General features: G+C 46.0%; 2 protein-coding genes across 2 annotated transcripts in view; one reads left to right on the forward strand and one right to left on the reverse strand.

Annotated features, from left to right (window-relative positions):
* LOC128300949 (rap1 GTPase-activating protein 1) overlaps positions 1-9,371 on the forward strand; it is a 147,456-nt gene extending 138,085 nt beyond the window's left edge. The window contains exons 4-7 of the mRNA XM_053037211.1: positions 5,791-7,527; positions 7,593-7,890; positions 8,170-8,561; positions 8,647-9,371. Of these exons, the coding sequence (XP_052893171.1) occupies positions 5,791-7,527; positions 7,593-7,890; positions 8,170-8,561; positions 8,647-8,787 (2,568 nt within the window). The 3' untranslated portion in view covers positions 8,788-9,371. The remainder of the gene's footprint in view (positions 1-5,790; positions 7,528-7,592; positions 7,891-8,169; positions 8,562-8,646) is intronic.
* Positions 9,372-19,537: 10,166 nt separating this feature from the next.
* On the reverse strand, positions 19,538-20,745 carry LOC128302667 (histidine protein methyltransferase 1 homolog). Its single transcript, XM_053039532.1, has 4 exons — positions 20,613-20,745; positions 20,107-20,546; positions 19,783-20,033; positions 19,538-19,697 (listed from the first exon to the last, which is right to left on the reverse strand). The coding sequence occupies exons 1-4, from the start codon at positions 20,671-20,673 to the stop codon at positions 19,538-19,540; spliced, it is 912 nt and encodes a 303-aa protein (XP_052895492.1). The 5' UTR covers positions 20,674-20,745.
* Positions 20,746-21,232: the final 487 nt, after the last annotated feature.

The following is a 21,232-nucleotide window of genomic DNA, read 5'->3' on the forward strand; positions in this document are numbered from 1 at the left end:
GTTTGGTTGTCATTTTTCATTAAAACGTTAAATTTGGTGCATATTTTACATCGAAGGTTTTGCTGTTTATTTTTGGAGTTTGTTGCTCCCTTCGTAAAGCGGTGATCGGCGGTGGTGGCGTGTACAAAAATAGAGGCAGAAAAAATGCAATTCCACCAAGGGGTGGTTACCTTGTAACACACACACCCGAACTCGGACTCGGAAATTTGATGGTTGTTATTTTTGAAAAAAAAAATTGTTTACGATGGACAGAACGTGCTGTTGTTGTTGATGGTCGTTGCCACAGTGACGACATTTCTGACTTACGGCGTTCGGCAACGGAAGAAAGGAAGAGCCAACAACAACCCCCTACTCGGACACTATATTTAGAATGCAAAAAGTGTGTGCATGCCGTACGGAGATAAGTTTATTCGCCTGTTAGAATTTCGCTCGACTGTCCAGTTCCGTTCTGTGTTTGCTGGAGGTAACGCGGCAGACAACAATCTTCCCTCTAAACCAACCCCTAAGTCGCCGGGCCAAGCTTTGCTCAGCGAAGCGAAAATATATAACTTTTCTCACAAAACATGCAAGGCTTCGCTGAGACGAGCACCGCACAAGAAAAGATCCACATTAATTTCTGAACCGAACGGGGCGCACTTGGATGTGGTGCCGACCGGCCCTCTGGGTCGTTGGACGCGAGGACGTACGGTCGGTGCGTTTCCCACATTCAATTATGATTATGCAGATCGGTAGGAATTGTGTTTGGTTGCAATATTTTCCCACCCCGATGACCGATGGCCGATGGTCGGTTTCGGCCCTTCACAGCCGTCACGGTTCAGGCGATTCAGGCAAGAAGAAAGGTTTAACTTTCGTCGCCTCACACTCGGAGGGGCACTGCTGCAACGCCGCGAAGTTCACGTGCTATCGTGCTTGGCCGATCTTTTCTTTCCGAGTGTGGTTGGTTAGTAGGGACGGTGTTGTTTAGCCTTCTAGCTGCTGATTAATTGCTGGCACCGCAACGCGCCATCCCTTTTTATTAGTTTGTGGATCTCCATGCAAGCCCTTTCTTTCTTCGAAGGATGGAAGATTCGGCCCACTGGGTCTCTCCCGCGGGACCGACAGCAACCCGTCCGGAAGGGAAACTGCATATTCTTTGCTTTGCGATGCAAGAAACGGACAATTTAATGCGCAAAACCTGCAATATCACGGTCCAGAAAGCATCCCTTCGCCGTAACGTGCAGCGATGAACGGGAAGGAGTATGATTTTATAATTACTTCTCTTAAACCACTTGCCACGGTCCGGTGAGTTCCGGGGCCCCCAAAAGAATCAACAGAGAGTCGGACATTTAAAATCAAGTAGGGGCTGCAGGTAAAAGGCAAAAGAAAAAAGAAAACCATTACCACCACTACCGGAGACGGAGTCGAGACTATTCTTTTAATTTGTTCCCCTGTTTGCCCTGCCAGAGGGAAGGTATGGTATGGCCCCCCGGGTGCAAAGGGTTCTGTCCAGAAGCGGAACCAGAAGTGGTTCCATTTTCTCTTCATTTTCTTGAACACCTTTTGTTACGTTCGGGCGTATCATCCTGGAACCCGGGCTCGCTAATCGAGTGCTAGGTATCATTTTTTTCTTTCCCTTTACCGGGGCATGACGAACGCGTACCACGTTGGTTGCACATTTTCACACACCGTTTAAAACTTATCACACAACTGGCAAAATACAGCAACCCATCAGCAGGCAACCGTGTGTGTTGGATATTTCTGATTCGCGCGACATTCATATTGTTCAAACCTGCATGGCGGTGATATGATGTTCCTTTTGCTTATGTAAATCTGGTATGTGTTTTGCTCACAACAACAGAAAAAAAATGCTACGATTTACATAAACAATCGCGAATAAACCGCGTCCCATAAGCGCACACCATTACTATCGGCTCGTTCGGGAGATAGTTACGGTTGGGTGAGTTTTCCGACCCACGGAAACGAAACTAATGCGCGGCTAAGAAAGGTAGTATTTATGCAGTATAAAACGTGTTGCCCTTTTTTTTCTTTGCTTCAATTAATTTTAGTGGCGAAACAGTGGTGTCAAACTCTAGCGAGGTTCTATGTGCATAAATATGAGGTTTATTATTATTGGACAAAATATGTGGAACATGTTCACACACACGCATTCAGACACATTTGCTCATCATTTTAGTCTTTCTTTGTATTTGGCTCTGACTGACTGATTTATTTGTTTTTCTTCTATCCGCACAACAATCTCAAGAGGTATAGAGGCCTTCCATTTTTGGTTACATTAAACACTATTATGGAGGATCGCCATAATCGGCGAAAAAATCAACTAGAATCAATCATTGTTTGAACTTTTTTTGCCATAATTTTGTGTTGTTCAAGAACTCAGGTATAAAATTTCCATAATAGTCACGTATTTTCGAATCCGTGTATACGAGGAACACTGCATCTTGGGAACTGTCTCGGAACTTACTCTTCGCTGGATAGTCCTACGTGCTTTTTCAGCCATAGATATTAAAAAGTCAAGGAATATCATAAGTTTTAGCACAACAAACCACTACTACCTCGAGGCTGTAGAGCCACGGAGAAGAAGAGCCTTGAGGTGTCTTAACCTGTGTTATTTATGTCTCTGTTATGTCTCTATATCTATCTTATGTCTTTCTAAAACATCTAAAGTCATTTATTCTCCCCTTTAAATGAATTATGTTAAAACTTCTTTAAAATTATTTTTTAAACAGTATTAGTTACTATTTTTACTATTAAGCGGCCCGATAGTTTATTTGATAGCGGCCTCGGTTCGATTCGACAGGACTGGTACACAATCCCATCCGGATCAATCCACCGTACGCAGGGCTGACTATTTAGCTAATAGTAAATAAAGTCAAAAGAAGCCAAAAAAGGCCGAAATATCTTGAGGTTGTAGCGTCATTTTTGAAGAAAATCATCAACCATTTCGTACCATTTCATCAACATTACAACCGGATGTTTGACACCTCTGCTTCCCACTAGCATTTTACTACTTCTGCCAGATTGGGCTAGACTTCTCGCGGTTGTCACTAATCCGGAATAAATTGTAAGCCATTCTTTCGACCATTCATTCATCGATCATAATAATCGGTGAATAGCGTGCCCCGCGGGGGTTTTCAGTCTGCTTTATGGTCGACACGGCGGCACGGGCCCAAATGTCGGCGCGCGTACGATCACCAAATAGAATGCGCCACCGCTGGCTAATAAAATCCAACCAAACGGACGGACCTCCTTTGGGTAACAACGAATGGCAGGCTACTGTTTGTTTTGAACGGAGTCCTTATATCCCTCCTTTCGATAGTCCTTCATTTCCTTCACCTGGAACGATTTTCGGGGTTGGGCGTTCCACTTTTCCGTGCTGAAAAACGCTGCCGGATGTCGTTCTGGTTTGCTTACTTTGTGTTTTATGTCACCCATTGCCGCGGCACAATCGTATTTTCTGTTAATGGATTTATTATTATACATTGCCTGGAAAATTCATACCTTTTAGACGCACCACCATGTGTTTGTGTGGGTCGCCACGACGCCAACCGGACTGGGAGACTCACCTCGCGAGTTGGAACCACGGTGGCACGGTGCGATTACCTTGCGAGCTTGCGGATCTGAATAATTCATCCCTCATATCCAACCCGGTCGATAATGTTTGGCCCGGGAATTCACTGTGGTCAGTAGTTGGACGCTGTTTCTCCTCCATTTCGGCCACCCGTGACATACAACAGTGATCGATCGTACCACCACCGCTGCTCCGACAGCTCACGGTCAGTACTTACATCGGACATTACGCAGCTGATTAACGGCCTTAAAAGCGGAAGGATACCGAGGCGCAGAGAGTTGAAGAGTTCGCTAATGATGACGGTGTTGTCGCACGATAATTTTCTTTATCGTTTTGGGGTGGATTGCTGCATCCCTTCCCCCGGTGGCGGTGGGACGTTGTGCCAAAAATCCTTGAACCGCACAACGACCGGTCAGAATCGCGTGTGTACCATCATCCCTTTTTGCTTCTGACGTTTCTTCGACTACCGCTTCTGGCCGTAAATCCGAATGGCTTCTCCCGTCATAAAACAGGAAACAACACAGCAATCGGCGATTTTCTGGAGCACTCATTCTCGACCCTTTCCATTGTGTTCTAACGCAAAAAAGCCCTAAATCCACCCACAACGAGAAGGAGGAAAAATTGTGATTAGTCATAGCCACCGCGGCCCCCCGGTTGGTGGGTGGAAACCACCACACCGGGCAGATTACGTAAGTTTAATTTACCCACCCCAGGGACATACAGGGATTGGAAATTAACTACCGTGCAACGCGCAACACGAAACTCACGTTGTGTGTGTGTGTGTGTGGGAATGGTAAGACGTGACTTTCGATGGATTTTCTGCTCGAAAGTGCGCATCGTACGTTCTACTGCCAAAGATGCCACCCTGCTGTGAGTGGGTTCGTGACATCCAGCCGAGTGTTTTGCGGTATCATGTTGCCTGCCCTACGCACTCTGTTTGCAGCTCATTAAGAGGTTCCTGGAAGCGAAGTCACCGTCGTCTTGGCTCGCTGGTGAGTGCATTGGAAGTTATGACCCTTGCACGCCCGACCACGCCGGCTAGAATGTGCAATTCTGTGTGCAATCGCCAAACGCCTGAGCCGATGCCGGGGAAGTTTTGGTTCGCTGGCCATAAATGTGTCACCATATATATATAGGGGGCCTCGCTACTGCAGCAACCGAAGACGAGACGACCGTTTGGCTGCATTTCCTGTTTCATTTTCTCGTTACGATGATGATGATGATGATGTTCCGCCAGACCGGGGAATGGACATTATGGACAATTTGCACTGAACCTGTTCCAGCGGTTGTGGGGATGTAATAATATGTTTCAGTTAGCACCTTCCGGACGCCACCTTCTGGTTGCCATTAGGTTGGAAAGAATTCCACACTCTGTCCCATTTTCGATGTCATTTGGGTCTCTACACCCCTAAAAAAGAAAAAGGGGCGAAAACTAGGTGTCATCTGAGGTGAGGAAATGGTTTCGAGATTCGCTCATCTTGCAGAAAATTACGGACTCTTGTCTCCGGAGATCCCTTTCGTAAAGTGGGTTGGACCGTATTTTTTGTGTGTGTTTTACAATTGTTTGCAAAACCAGTTAGTGGCGGTTTTTGTATAATAACACCACCCGAATTCGAAAAAAAAGGCCGTGTCCGAGGTCTCTGAGGTTGGTCAGTTTTCGGAGCAGCCTCCCAAATCCATCGCTCCGCTGTTCCACATTGCGCAGGTTTGTTGGTGATGGGAAGTCTTTAGCGAGACGATTAAATGACCGAGAAGAGACTGGATAGTCGGGCCCAGTTTGATTGACAGTTTCGCTGTGGTGACGTTCTCTGTTGGCGTAAGATCATTTGCCACGATTTTATTTCGGCATGCCCGCTTTAACGGTAACCTAAGGGAGGATCGGTAACGAATCGATAAAAGTAATTGGAAGTTAATATTGAGATGGGATCGAGTGAAGTGGAGTAGATCGCCTTCTTGTAGTGTGGTTGAGGTGTAACAAGTTTACAGCTCCCCGATCACCTGTTTCACGAAGCGAATGCGATAATATATAAACAAGGCCACCCTGGTACACACCTACACACTCCATGTAATAGTTCGCAAACTGGTTTGCTAAATTTCGCGAGGTGCGTTCGAGCGGAGACGGGACTGACTTAACTCTCACGCTATGCAACGGGTAAAGCCTGTATGGATAACCGTTTAATCGAACGATGTGTCTTTGCTCTTTTTTTGTTTGTCCCCCACAGAACACACGGAGTGCCGATGAACGAATCGCGAACCCGCACAGCGCGAATGAGTCGACAAACAACCTTACCGTACAAATACCCCAGTCGATGGGTGGCGGCAACACGCGATCGCTACTGCGCCACTCGAACAGCATGTCGTCGAATCCGCACTCGACCTCCAACTCGACACCGGCCTCGCCGCACCTGCTGTCCAACAGCTCCAGCGTCCATCTGCATCACAGCAACGGTGTCGGGAGTCTGCACCACCACCAGCAACAGCATCCACAGTATCAGTCGCAATCGTCGGTGAGCTCGCAGTCGTCCTCGATCATTTCGACCGTGCCGCCGGTCCAGCGGCTGCTGGAGGATGCGCTCAGCAAACCGGCACCCCATCCGATGATCGTCGTGCCGAACAGTGGCGGATACTGGGTGGACGGTACGGATCATGACGCGTCGTACGAGGTGCCCGCCCACACGACCTGGCGCGTGGGAAAGATCGAATCGGACGACACGGCCAAATGCTACCGACGGTTCTTTATCTCGCGCGAGCACTCCAACCTGGTCGGGCATGACGATCAGCTCGGTCCGGTGCTGCTGTCCATCAAGTCGGAGAACGTCGCCAGCCAGGAACACATCCGGATACTGTTGCGGCTGCGTACCGGCACGATGCATGAGCTGATACCGGCGTCCTGTCTCGGCAGTAGCCCGTCCCCGATCAAGATGGCACGGCTGCTGAACGAACAGATCAACGTGGATACGTTCATGCCGGTGCTGTGCCCGAAAGCGTCCGCGCTGATTGCCAGCTACGACGAGCATGTGCTGGTGACGAACTTTAAGTTCGGTGTGCTGTACCAGCGCTTCGGTCAGACGACGGAGGAGGAGCTGTTCTGTAACAGCGAAACGACATCGGCCTTTGATGAGTTCCTGGACGTGCTTGGTCAGCGCATTAGGCTCCGCGATCACAAGGGTTACCGCGGTGGACTGGACATCCAGAACGGGCACACCGGCGATACGGCGGTGTACGATGTGTTTAAGGAGCGTGAGATCATGTTCCACGTCTCGACCTTGCTGCCGTACACCGAGGCCGATCCGCAGCAGCTACAACGCAAGCGACACATCGGCAACGATATCGTGGCGATCGTGTTCCAGGAGGAGAACACACCCTTCTCACCGGCCATGATTGCGAGCCACTTCCTGCACGCGTTCATCGTGGTGCAGCCGATCGAACCAAACACGCCGAACTGTCGGTACAAGATATCGGTGACCGCGCGCGATGATGTGCCGTTCTTTGGTCCAACGCTACCACAACCGTCCGTTTTCAAGAAGGGTCCAGAGCTGAAGGAGTTTCTCCTTACGAAGCTGATCAACGCGGAGAACGCCTGCTACAAGGCGGACAAGTTTGCGCAGCTTGAGTTGCGCACGCGGTCCTCGCTGCTGCAGAACCTCGTCGATGAGCTGAAGGAGAAGACGCGCGATTTTCTCGGCGCGGACATGGTTGGTGGTGCGAGCGGAGTGCCCACATCTCCAACACCGGAGACACCCAAGTCGGAGGGTGGGTTTACTGGATCTCGCTTTATCGACACGGTTAAGAAGGCGCTGAACGCGAGGTTACGCTCGCAAAATTCGGACCCCACCAACAACGGTAGCGGTGCGAGCAGTGTCGACACCACCAGCAAGCATCACAATTCCATGAAGAAGTCCAAGGACGGTACCAGCCTCGTGTCGGATATGCCATGCGGTCCGGGAGGAGCGGTCAATGTAAGTATAGGCGATAATACGGCGATTTGTGATTGGGTTTTCGCTAACGGTCGTTTTACTTGTAGATTGGACGATCACTGTCAAAGAGCAGTACTACTGGATCGCGCAAATCACCCAACGATTCGGTTGCATCCTCGCCGGACATCACCTCCCGATGCTCCCTCAATCCTACGCTCACCAACAACAACAATAGTAACGCTCCAAACAACAACAACAACAACACGATCGGAAAGACCCACTCGAACGGTAACACGAACAGCAATGGTACTGCCAATGCCGGTGGCAACAACAACAATGGCCCGGTAGCCATGTCCGAAACCAGTGACGATTCAAGCCTAAACAGTGTTGATCTCGATCCGATGGGTAAGTGCGTTGTGTTGTCTGTGTTAGTGTAATCTTCCTGCAAAACTAACATTAAGCCCCGAAGTAGTAGTAGTAGTAGTAGTAGTAGTAGTAGTAGTAGTAGTAGTAGAAGTATTAGTAGTAGTAGTAGTAGTAGTAGTAGTAGTAGTAGTAGTTGTAGTGAAGTCCACGCCAAACAAGTATACTAACCATCTTCCATTTTGCCCTTTTTCCCATTTTGTTTGTGCTTTTGCGTTACCGTTTGCGTTATTTTTTGCGTTTTCGATTTATGATTTAAAGTTTTTCTCCCAACGGTAGATGCTGGTGCCACGTACATCGATAGTGACACGGGTCTTGAATCCATGTCATCGGCGGATGCCACCACCAAGGCCTGCTCGCTCTGCCTCGACGGTACGGGTTCCACGAACGGTGGTGGTAGTGTCGTTAGCGTTAGCATCAGTGGCGCAAGCGTTACGATCGATGGCAGCGGAACTACGCGCGAGCTGCGAAACAGTGGTGGCAGTGCGAGCTCCGGCACGGGATCTACGGCCAGTGCCGGCTGCGGTGGCATGGTCGGTGGTGTGCAGGGTCCGGGTGTGCTGGCGCAGGAAACGCTCCAGCAGGTGGAAGGCATGCGGCAAGAGATAACGCGCCTGAAATGTGATAAATTGGATCTCCTTCGGCAGAATGTGGTAAGTAGGAGTAGGAGACTGCTGTACGTGAGGGACCACGACACGAGATGGATGATTTCACATGCTGTTTGGTTTCTCATTTTAGACCTGCCAACGTGACATCAAGCGTCTACGTGAACGTGAATTATCGCTACAAGGTGACCTGGCTGCCGCCGGCAAAGAGATCCTCCGATTACGCGACCTGCTGAAGGAATGCTTACCGACCGCAGTGGCCGACCCGATCTAAACCCAGCCGAAAGATCGTTGTGCAGCAAAGCGTTCTTCGGTGCAGTTGTTGATTGTTTTTGTTTGCAATCAACCAACAGCTACTAAGTTAGTTAGTTGCCCTCCTTACCTTACCGGCGTCTGTACAGTCTTTTTTTTTTGTTTACTACATTGTTTGTTACTTTCCCCATGTGGTCTATGCGTGGCCAGTCTAAAGAATCGTTCGACAAGCGCTCTCGAATACACGTTGATCCGTGTAGTTATTCGTGCGGCATTCGTTGGCATTATTCAGCATGAAGATGGATGGACGCACATCGCCCGTCTAACATCGTTCTATTTATTTCAGTCTACTTTTAGAGAACCTTTTAGACGGGATGCAATCACCGGATAGGTGATAATAGTTTAGCGACCCCTAACCAATGAGTTTTGGCAGCAGAACGAAAAAAAGGCATAAAAGGAAAACAAACGAAAGTATTTACTTGATAGTTTCTCATAAGGTGAACAGTATGATGGTTAGACGAATGGACAGAGTGTCGTTTTCTTAGTACCCCCCCTACTTTCCGCGAGTGTGTGTGTAAAGACTGTTGTATATAAATGAAAACATTGCGTCGCCTTTAATGCTGCACATTCTGTCCTGCGGCTGGCAGGGTGGAAGCTCCAGTACTATACACGCTCAGCCCATGCCCCCTCGTTCAAGCATGATCGTTCAGTGTCCGTTTCAAATACAAGTCTACAAGACGTTAGCTAAACACGCTATGTGGTGTAAGTGTCAATTACCATTTAGAATACGAAGCAGCAGAGTGGACCGGCCGCGATAAATGCCCATTTACCAACAAGGGGCAGACTGGAACAGGGCAGTGCGGCGATATTGCTAAAGAGAGCGAAACCAAATAATCAAAGCAAAAGATAATATAAATATGATTGTTCTTAGCGTGTAAGATATGGTGAGATAGATCCGTGCAGGGATGCCCTGCACATAGGGTGTAGTAGGGGAGACAAAATCCAACGGGAATTGGGAGCTGGGGAGCGACTAGAAAAATACACACCCACACACTACGTTTCATATGTGCAATAATGCAATCTTAACGGCATACAAAACACTGTTTACTGCTGGTAGAAATAAGCCGTACACACGTAGCAGTATCCTGTGGTAGTGATAGCAGTAGTGCAGTAGTGCGGTGTCAACTAGAGGCCAGAAGCACACCGTGTGCGAAAGGGCGTTTGTGTAACAAACAAACGAAAAAAAAGCAGGTTCTCTTTAAACGGGTTCGTTCGGGGCAGGTCACATTATGAGCTGGACTGAGGCCATAGTGAGGCCATCTTGGCGCAAACAAAACGCGAAAGTGTGTGTGGGCTAGCTGTCCTTCCGCGAAGTGATCCCAACTTCAAGCCTACTTAAGCGTGCTAAACGTATCCCGAGGGATGAGAAAATGATTCGTTTTTCTTGCGCTGACGGACCACTGGTAGTCGCTTCATCTATCACTCTTACGATCCCATTTATCTCTTTTCGGTATTAAGTTTAGGATAGTGAGGAAACACGATTCCTTTTTTTTGGAAGAAAGACTAAAGGGTGACTAAAGAAAATCCGCCCTTCCCAGGTCTATACGAAATGGGCAAACGTTTTACGGGGAGATAAAAGAATTTTTCGACTTTACAAACTTTTTGCTCGTACTCGCACCTTCTTTGTAGTCGGGTAATGCAACCAACCACAAGAGCGCGAACAAAACCAGGTACGAATTATAGTATTTTCAATGGATGTTAGTATGAACGGAAACGTAAAACAAATCAAACCTCAACTGCCTTTCTAAAACGTATTTATCCACTCGCGTCTAGGTGTGTTTTTAGGGGGGAACAAATGGGGGAAAACCCTATACGGAAACCTGTATTTGAAAGATAGAGAGTGGTTACATTAGGACAAAATTATCTCACTTGCGTGTGTGTGTACCGAATGTGAAGTGCAATGGACGGGAGTCACATGGACGGGCGGATGAACGTAACCTAATCAACACGATCAATGGACAGAATAGAATAGAATGTAAGGTTTTAGCTTTTAGTTTGTTTTATTTCCACCAATCAAACCCCAAAACAAATACCTTCACCTCCGACAGTCCGAAGAATTAGAGAAGAAAAAAAAACAGGGGCAAAGTAATGTTAAATCGATACCAAAGTTAACAACATTCCCAAAAGATACCAAGCATAACTGAAGCTCTTGCTCTTGGATTGCACAACGTTACGCACGTACGACGTTTCAATTCTTCGTTCGTGTTTTGTTTTTTTACCGAAACAAGTACAGTATGTGTGATTCTTTTAAATAAAACAACAACAGCGGAACATTTAGGGACGATTCGATCTCTCACACTTGCTCTCATCTCTTGCTCCTTGCCCTGGCGCACAGCAACGCGCTTCTTCTGCTAGGTGTTGCCAATCCATGTCCTGTGCAATGCATGTTACAAATATATGTGTGTCGCTGTGTGTATGTTGAAATGCGGAAAATCGTTGAAAGAGCAAGGCGTGTTATCAGTTACCACCCCATAACTCTCATCCCGCTTGAATCAGTATTTGTCGCTTTATGTTAACGCTCCTGTTAGCAAGGGATGCAAAGAAGCTAAAACCGAAAAGCACAACGATTGCATTACTATAAAAAAAACAATCACACGCAGAGATATAAGGACACAGCACACACGGCTTATCAGTGTTAAATGGTAATAGTAATCTCCTTGTCACGAGGAACAGCTTAGTAAATGGATAAATCACGATCAATAGCTAGATGTGTGTTGCGTGCAACAGCAAAGCAAACAATACAACGCAACAACGTAGTGTGAAACTCTGTAACTGTTTTTGGCTAACCCAAAATTGATGTGTAAATGGAAATAAACCTAAACCTATCCCAAGTGCATCGCAATGCAATCACTAGAAACAAAAAAACCAAAACTGCACCAGCAAAGGCATGGCAAAGGGTAACGGAACAGAACAGCAAGGCAAAGTTTATTAGAAAAAAAAGAGACACTGAGAGAAGGAGAGAAATTATACGTTTAAATAGCAAACTGTTTGTTTTAAAGAGTATAAATGCATAGAAAATCCCAAAACGATAAGGCATAACCGTCGGCAAGACGATGGAATTTACAACAAACATTAGAGCGAAGAGAAGGATAAGGAAAAACACAACTTACCAAGAGAGCTAATAAATTTGTTAAGATTCTACTTTTACGATTTTTACGGGGTGAATAGATGAGGCAAAGGAAAAGCAGAAATGGGCCAGAGCAGAAGGGGGAAAACAGGAAACCGTGAAGGAATGTGAAAAAAAATCACGCGTTAGGAAAACGATACTTCTAAACACACAAAAAACAAAACAAAATACACTTACATTTACGACTTTAGTAGAGTATATATTTTAAATATATCTTTCAAAAACAGAAACTGTTGGCTATTGTTGTTTTCGGGTGATTCGAAGAATCTCACGCTTTACGCCCATATCACACTTCCATACGACCTCGTGCCGAAATCGATCATCCTTCTCGACGGCCTGCTCGAACATCCGCACGCCACCACCAACGCCGAAGTAGTACGTTTTTGCCGCTAAATAACTAAAGCAGTGCAATTGTTAAGAACAAATTTGTGTCAAATGGACAGTGGAGAATCAATCCCCTGGGTGGCCCGGGAATTATAGTTGGGGCCTCTATAGTTTTAAAAATGATGAAGGAGCGGGGGAGGGCATTGAGGCCCTTGAAATGATCTGCAACCACATTTGTCCAATTTTCCTATGATAGTCCCGGTGCAAGAGTCGGTTCCTGTCGCGCGTCGATCGATCGATCCACAAACCATCTTTCGTACGGATTGTCGTCCTTGGACCATCATTGCGGGCGGATCCTTCATCTCGCTCAAACTTTCCGCCGGCTGATACGAAATTCCATACAAACCATACATGCTTTGTTGTAAAGGCAAGAGTGTAATAAAAAAACGAACCAACAAACAAATGAAACACAACTGAAAATACTCACAGCAATGCAAATTAATGATTGTCTTTCGACTCTTAAATTCGCGATTTTCGTTTCGCAACAAGCACCATCCGAAAGTATTTTTATTGATAAAACAATACGTAAGTATAATGGGGGTGTATTATTTGATAAACGTGGTTATTTTTGAACATTCTGTTTGAAGAACTCTATCCGCACCATGGCGATCGTTCCACGCACATTATTTTCGTGTCTTGCGCATGCGTTCAAATCTCCACCAGTCGATGAAAAAAATAAAAACTTGCCGTCGTCGTCGGTTGATGCAAAATTCCATACAAAACGGGCTGTTTTCAGATTTCCTACACCAAGAGAGCATCCAAAACAGGAGCTGACATCAATTCCCCTCCAGTATGCATATTGCTGAACCGCTCACGCGTGTTAACATTGCCCGTGATGGGAGAGTTTCTCACACGTTGGCTATTATTACAGGGTTTTTGGGGGCTATATTTACATGTTCAGCGTGATGTTGTTTGGTTCGTTTTGTTATCTCATATAATTGTCTCATATATCTCATATAATATAATTTAATATAAGTCATTGGCAAGTTATCGTTGCCAGCAACAACATTTGACGGTCATTCGATAGCACTACGGAATCTGTCAACGCATATAGCTTTTCCCGAACAAAGCAATACCGAGCTGGACTTGTCAATACATACGACGCGAACCCTGCAACGCACACCATCGCTCTCTTCAAGATGAAGGATCCCCTCCCTCATTCGCATACCTGGCTTATCACGTGGGAGTCTTATCACGCGGTGCTCGCATTTAGCATCGACAGCCGATCTCGCTCTCACCATTCGAGCGATACGATCGCCGTGTGTGGCTATGTGTAGCGTGTGTGATCTGTATCCACATTTTACTCAGGCGAGGGGAACTGTTTGCTCTTCGGTATGATCGCCTCGTGTGGCTATGTGTTGCGTGTGTGTGGGCAACTGAGATAATCAGCTGCGTACCGTCGGCTGATGCGAAATTCCATACAAAACGGGCCGTTTTCAGATTTCCTACACCAAGAGAGCATCCAAAACAGGAGCTGACATCAATTCCCCTCCAGTATGCATATTGCTGAACCGCTCACGCGTGTTAACATTGCCCGCGATGGGAGAGTTTCGCACACGTTGGCTATTATTATAGGGTTTTTGGGGGCTATATTTACATGTTCAGCGTGATGTTGTTTGGTTCGTTTTGTTATCTCATATAATTGTCTCATATATCTCATATAATATAATTTAATATAAGTCATTGGCAAGTTATCATTGCCAGAAACAACATTTGACGGTCATTCGTTAGCACTACGGAATCTGTCAACGCATATAGCTTTTCCCGAACAAAGCAATACCGAGCTGGACTTGTCAATACATACGACGCGAACCCTGCAACGCACACCATCGCTCTCTTCAAGATGAAGGATCCCCTCCCTCATTCGCATACCTGGCTTATCACGTGGGAGTCTTATCACGCGGTGCTCGCATTTAGCCTCGGCAGCCGATCTCGCTCTCACCATTCGAGCGATACGATCGCCGTGTGTGGCTATGTGTAGCGTGTGTGATCTGTATCCACATTTTACTCAGGCGAGGGGAACTGTTTGCTCTTCGGTATGATCGCCTCGTGTGGCTATGTGTTGCGTGTGTGTGGGCAACTGAGATAATCAGCTGCGTACCATCGGCTGATGCGAAATTCCATACAAAACGGGCTGTTTTCAGATTTCCTACACCAAGAGAGCATCCAAAACAGGAGCTGACATCAATTCCCCTCCAGTATGCATATTGCTGAACCGCTCACGCGTGTTAACATTGCCCGCGATGGGAGAGTTTCGCACACGTTGGCTATTATTACAGGGTTTTTGGGGGCTATATTTACATGTTCAGCGTGATGTTGTTTGGTTCGTTTTGTTATCTCATATAATTGTCTCATATATCTCATATAATATAATTTAATATAAGTCATTGGCAAGTTATCGTTGCCAGCAACAACATTTGACGGTCATTCGATAGCACTACGGAACATGTCAACGCATATAGCTTTTCCCGAACAAAGCAATACCGAGCTGGACTTGTCAATACATTCGACGCGAACCCTGCAACGCACACCATCGCTCTCTTCAAGATGAAGAATCCCCTCCCTTATTCGCATACCTGGCTTATCACGTGGGAGTCTTATCACGCGGTGCTCGCATTTAGCATCGACAGCCGATCTCGCTCTCACCATTCGAGCGATACGATCGCCGTGTGTGGCTATGTGTAGCGTGTGTGATCTGTATCCACATTTTACTCAGGCGAGGGGAACTGTTTGCTCTTCGGTATGATCGCCTCGTGTGGCTATGTGTTGCGTGTGTGTGGGCAACTGAGATAATCAGCTGCGTACCGTCGGCTGATGCGAAATTCCATACAAAACGGGCCGTTTTCAGATTTCCTACACCAAGAGAGCATCCAAAACAGGAGCTGACATCAATTCCCCTCCAGTATGCATATTGCTGAACCGCTCACGCGTGTTAACATTGCCCGCGATGGGAGAGTTTCGCACACGTTGGCTATTATTATAGGGTTTTTGGGGGCTATATTTACATGTTCAGCGTGATGTTGTTTGGTTCGTTTTGTTATCTCATATAATTGTCTCATATATCTCATATAATATAATTTAATATAAGTCATTGGCAAGTTATCATTGCCAGAAACAACATTTGACGGTCATTCGTTAGCACTACGGAATCTGTCAACGCATATAGCTTTTCCCGAACAAAGCAATACCGAGCTGGACTTGTCAATACATACGACGCGAACCCTGCAACGCACACCATCGCTCTCTTCAAGATGAAGGATCCCCTCCCTCATTCGCATACCTAGCTTATCACGTGGGAGTCTTATCACGCGGTGCTCGCATTTAGCCTCGGCAGCCGATCTCGCTCTCACCATTCGAGCGATACGATCGCCGTGTGTGGCTATGTGTAGCGTGTGTGATCTGTATCCACATTTTACTCAGGCGAGGGGAACTGTTTGCTCTTCGGTATGATCGCCTCGTGTGGCTATGTGTTGCGTGTGTGTGGGCAACTGAGATAATCAGCTGCGTACCGTCGGCTGATGCGAAATTCCATACAAAACGGGCCGTTTTCAGATTTCCTACACCAAGAGAGCATCCAAAACAGGAGCTGACATCAATTCCCCTCCAGTATGCATATAGCTGAACCGCTCACGCGTGTTAACATTGCCCGCGATGGGAGAGTTTCGCACACGTTGGCTATTATTACAGGGTTTTTGGGGGCTATATTTACATGTTCAGCGTGATGTTGTTTGGTTCGTTTTGTTATCTCATATAATTGTCTCATATATCTCATATAATATAATTTAATATAAGTCATTGGCAAGTTATCGTTGCCAGCAACAACATTTGACGGTCATTCGATAGCACTACGGAACATGTCAACGCATATAGCTTTTCCCGAACAAAGCAATACCGAGCTGGACTTGTCAATACATTCGACGCGAACCCTGCAACGCACACCATCGCTCTCTTCAAGATGAAGAATCCCCTCCCTTATTCGCATACCTGGCTTATCACGTGGGAGTCTTATCACGCGGTGCTCGCATTTAGCATTGGCAGCCGATCTCGCTCTCACCATTCGAGCGATACGATCGCCGTGTGTGGCTATGTGTAGCGTGTGTGATCTGTATCCACATTTTACTCAGGCGAGGGGAACTGTTTGCTCTTCGGTATGATCGCCTCGTGTGGCTATGTGTTGCGTGTGTGTGGGCAACTGAGATAATCAGCTGCGTACCATCGGCTGATGCGAAATTCCATACAAAACGGGCTGTTTTCAGATTTCCTACACCAAGAGAGCATCCAAAACAGGAGCTGACATCAATTCCCCTCCAGTATGCATATAGCTGAACCGCTCACGCGTGTTAACATTGCCCGCGATGGGAGAGTTTCGCACACGTTGGCTATTATTACAGGGTTTTTGGGGGCTATATTTACATGTTCAGCGTGATGTTGTTTGGTTCGTTTTGTTATCTCATATAATTGTCTCATATATCTCATATAATATAATTTAATATAAGTCATTGGCAAGTTATCGTTGCCAGCAACAACATTTGACGGTCATTCGATAGCACTACGGAACATGTCAACGCATATAGCTTTTCCCGAACAAAGCAATACCGAGCTGGACTTGTCAATACATTCGACGCGAACCCTGCAACGCACACCATCGCTCTCTTCGAGATGAAGGATCCCCTCCCTCATTCGCATACCTGGCTTATCACGTGGGAGTCTTATCACGCGGTGCTCGCATTTAGCATCGGCAGCCGATCTCGCTCTCACCATTCGAGCGATACGATCGCCGTGTGTGGCTATGTGTAGCGTGTGTGTGGGCAACTGAGATAATCAGCTGCGTACCGTTGGCTGATGCGAAATTCCATACAAAACGGGCTGTTTTCAGATTTCCTACACCAAGAGAGCATCCAAAACAGGAGCTGACATCAATTCCCCTCCAGTATGCATATAGCTGAACCGCTCACGCGTGTTAACATTGCCCGCGATGGGAGAGTTTCGCACACGTTGGCTATTATTACAGGGTTTTTGGGGGCTATATTTACATGTTCAGCGTGATGTTGTTTGGTTCGTTTTGTTATCTCATATAATTGTCTCATATATCTCATATAATATAATTTAATATAAGTCATTGGCAAGTTATCGTTGCCAGCAACAACATTTGACGGTCATTCGATAGCACTACGGAACATGTCAACGCATATAGCTTTTCCCGAACAAAGCAATACCGAGCTGGACTTGTCAATACATTCGACGCGAACCCTGCAACGCACACCATCGCTCTCTTCAAGATGAAGAATCCCCTCCCTTATTCGCATACCTGGCTTATCACGTGGGAGTCTTATCACGCGGTGCTCGCATTTAGCATCGACAGCCGATCTCGCTCTCACCATTCGAGCGATACGATCGCCGTGTGTGGCTATGTGTAGCGTGTGTGATCTGTATCCACATTTTACTCAGGCGAGGGGAACTGTTTGCTCTTCGGTATGATCGCCTCGTGTGGCTATGTGTTGCGTGTGTGTGGGCAACTGAGATAATCAGCTGCGTACCGTCGGCTGATGCGAAATTCCATACAAAACGGGCCGTTTTCAGATTTCCTACACCAAGAGAGCATCCAAAACAGGAGCTGACATCAATTCCCCTCCAGTATGCATATTGCTGAACCGCTCACGCGTGTTAACATTGCCCGCGATGGGAGAGTTTCGCACACGTTGGCTATTATTATAGGGTTTTTGGGGGCTATATTTACATGTTCAGCGTGATGTTGTTTGGTTCGTTTTGTTATCTCATATAATTGTCTCATATATCTCATATAATATAATTTAATATAAGTCATTGGCAAGTTATCATTGCCAGAAACAACATTTGACGGTCATTCGTTAGCACTACGGAATCTGTCAACGCATATAGCTTTTCCCGAACAAAGCAATACCGAGCTGGACTTGTCAATACATACGACGCGAACCCTGCAACGCACACCATCGCTCTCTTCAAGATGAAGGATCCCCTCCCTCATTCGCATACCTGGCTTATCACGTGGGAGTCTTATCACGCGGTGCTCGCATTTAGCCTCGGCAGCCGATCTCGCTCTCACCATTCGAGCGATACGATCGCCGTGTGTGGCTATGTGTAGCGTGTGTGATCTGTATCCACATTTTACTCAGGCGAGGGGAACTGTTTGCTCTTCGGTATGATCGCCTCGTGTGGCTATGTGTTGCGTGTGTGTGGGCAACTGAGATAATCAGCTGCGTACCATCGGCTGATGCGAAATTCCATACAAAACGGGCTGTTTTCAGATTTCCTACACCAAGAGAGCATCCAAAACAGGAGCTGACATCAATTCCCCTCCAGTATGCATATTTCTAAAGGCTAACTCCTGCTGAACTGGCAGCGGCCAGCGAGGCTGAGTTAGCAGGTCGCTAAAGAGCAAAAAAAAAAAAATTCAAGACAGAAAACATAGAGCCTGAAATATTAAGGAAATAAAAGTCACTGTAGTAGCAGATAATGCGAAAAACGAAAACAAAATGTTACCAAAGAGCTAGCATGGGTTAACCCATTAATAACGCTGTATTGCCAACGGGCAAATTACTACTGTAAGGAAAAAAACCCTCGCAGGGATATTACTTGCAGTAGTCAGGCGAGGAATTGTTATTATAATAAAAAATAAATTCCGCTTCAAAAAAAAAAAAAAAGTATGCATATTTCTGAACCGCTCTCACGTGTTATCATTGCGCGGGATAGAAGAGATTCTAATACGTTGGCTATTATTACAGGGTTTTTGGGGCCCTCAACACGGCGAGGCCCTAGGCGACCGCCTACTCCAAACTGTTTGTTTTAAAGAGTATAAATGCATAGAAAATCCCAAAACGATAAGGCATAACCGTCGGCAAGACGATGGAATTTACAACAAACATTAGAGCGAAGAGAAGGATAAAGAAAAACACAACTTACCAAGAGAGCTAATAAATCTGTTAAGATTCTACTTTTACGATTTTTTAGGGGGGAATAAATGAGGCAAAGGAAAAGCAGAAATGGGCCAGAGCAGAAGGGGGAAAACAGGAAAACCGTGAAGGAATGTGAAAAAAAATCGCGAGATAGGAAAACGATACTTCTAAACACACAAAAAACAAAACAAAATACACTTACATTTACGACTTTAGTAGAGTATATATTTTAAATATATCTTTCAAAAACAGAAATACTACCCTGTTGACTACTGTTGTTTTCGGGTGATTCGAAGAATCTCTCGCTTCACGCCCGTATCACACTTCCATACGACCTCGTGCCGAAATCGATCATCCTTATCGACGGCCTGCTCGAACAACCGCACGCCACCACCAACGCCGAAGTAGTACGTTTTTGCCGCTAAATAGCTAAAGCAGTGCAATTGTTAAGAACAAATTGTGTCAAATGGAAAGAAATGGAGCGAGAAAAGAAGAAAACATTCAAAAAGGATACACCACACCGTCCGGTTCCAGCTTCCGATCGAACAGTGTCAACAGTTTGGCGTAGTTCTGCGTGGAGTAGATCGTCTCCGAGGTAAGTATGAGATCGTACGTCTGTTGGTACTTGTCCGTAAAGCATCCCCAATCACCCGAATAGAACTTGACATTCACGGTGGGACTTTGTTTGGTTGTTTCGTCCGTCTCATTCGAGCGGCAGTTTAGATCGTAGTTTACCATCGTTAGCTTCGTCAGTACATCTTTGTTCTGTGGGCGATAAGAACGTCCCATTATTCATGAGCTTCAAACAGCCATTCAAGTAGCCCTCAAAGTGACGCACATAATCTTGGAAGTGTACACAGCTGGATCCGAGCAGCAGTGCCTCAATACCAAGGATGCCCGCACCGCACCCAAGATCCAACACTTTCTTCCCGTGAAGTTCAACAGTCCGTTCGTCGGATGCCGCTAAGAATTGGCCCAAATCGTACGTGCATTCCCACACCTTCAAGCCACCTTCGTACCGGTTCGGAATCAGATCAGAATGGTCCGATTCTGCCGTCACTATATCGTCGGTAAACGTTTCATCCAGCAGGGCAAGATGATTGAGATATTCTATCGAGCAATCAGCTGTCGGGCTAAAGGTGCTCGTTACGTCTGGACTAATTGCACTGTGAGGGTCGCTGCAGTCGAAGGTAAGCTCCTCACACGGATATACATCTGGGGTTTCTTCCACGGTGCTGCTGCTCCCATTTGTTTCAGCCGATGACTTGGCTTCCTCATCTGTAACGACGGTGGTGGTTTTTTTTCGTACAGTTCGATCACTTTCTAGAACGTACAATACGCTACCTTTTAATGCCGCTGATGGCGTTTCTTCATCCGGTTCTACTTGAAAAGTAAATTTAAACATTTTACACCGTGTCGCACGTGTGCCAGAACAACTGTTTGAATGCCGGTTTGTTTGTAAACATTGCCACTGAAAGAGCGCACTGGACGACCCATGACAATGTAAATGTCATTTGGGTTTGAAATGATTTTAGGTTTAATTTATTTTTATGTAAGTGTTCACTCTATCACAAAATAAAATATAGCCATGGTCTCATTGAATCTTTCTTTATTTAAAGGATAATGAAGTCATTCCATTGGGTGATAACGCCCACATCGAAAAAGATGAGACAAAGTAAACCATGAGGTATAAACACACTCAAGCTGGCTTCAAATTTGATTTCAATCTGGAGTGTTGAAAGGTCGAGTTTAAAAATGCCGTTTTTTCCACGAAAAAAGAATACAGCTATAATTCCATTATTCGCACAATTTAGTCATATTTTAATTAATCGAAATTGTATTTTTTTAAAGTTTTATCAAAACATAAACATAACTATTGATTGTTAATTAATGATCAATACTTTTTGTCCTCGCGAATTGGACGCATTTGAGCGCTAAATTTTTGAAAGTAAATACACATTGAA

This window comes from Anopheles moucheti, chromosome 3 (assembly GCF_943734755.1).
Source record: "Anopheles moucheti chromosome 3, idAnoMoucSN_F20_07, whole genome shotgun sequence".
In the NCBI taxonomy this organism is placed as follows: domain Eukaryota; kingdom Metazoa; phylum Arthropoda; class Insecta; order Diptera; family Culicidae; genus Anopheles; species Anopheles moucheti.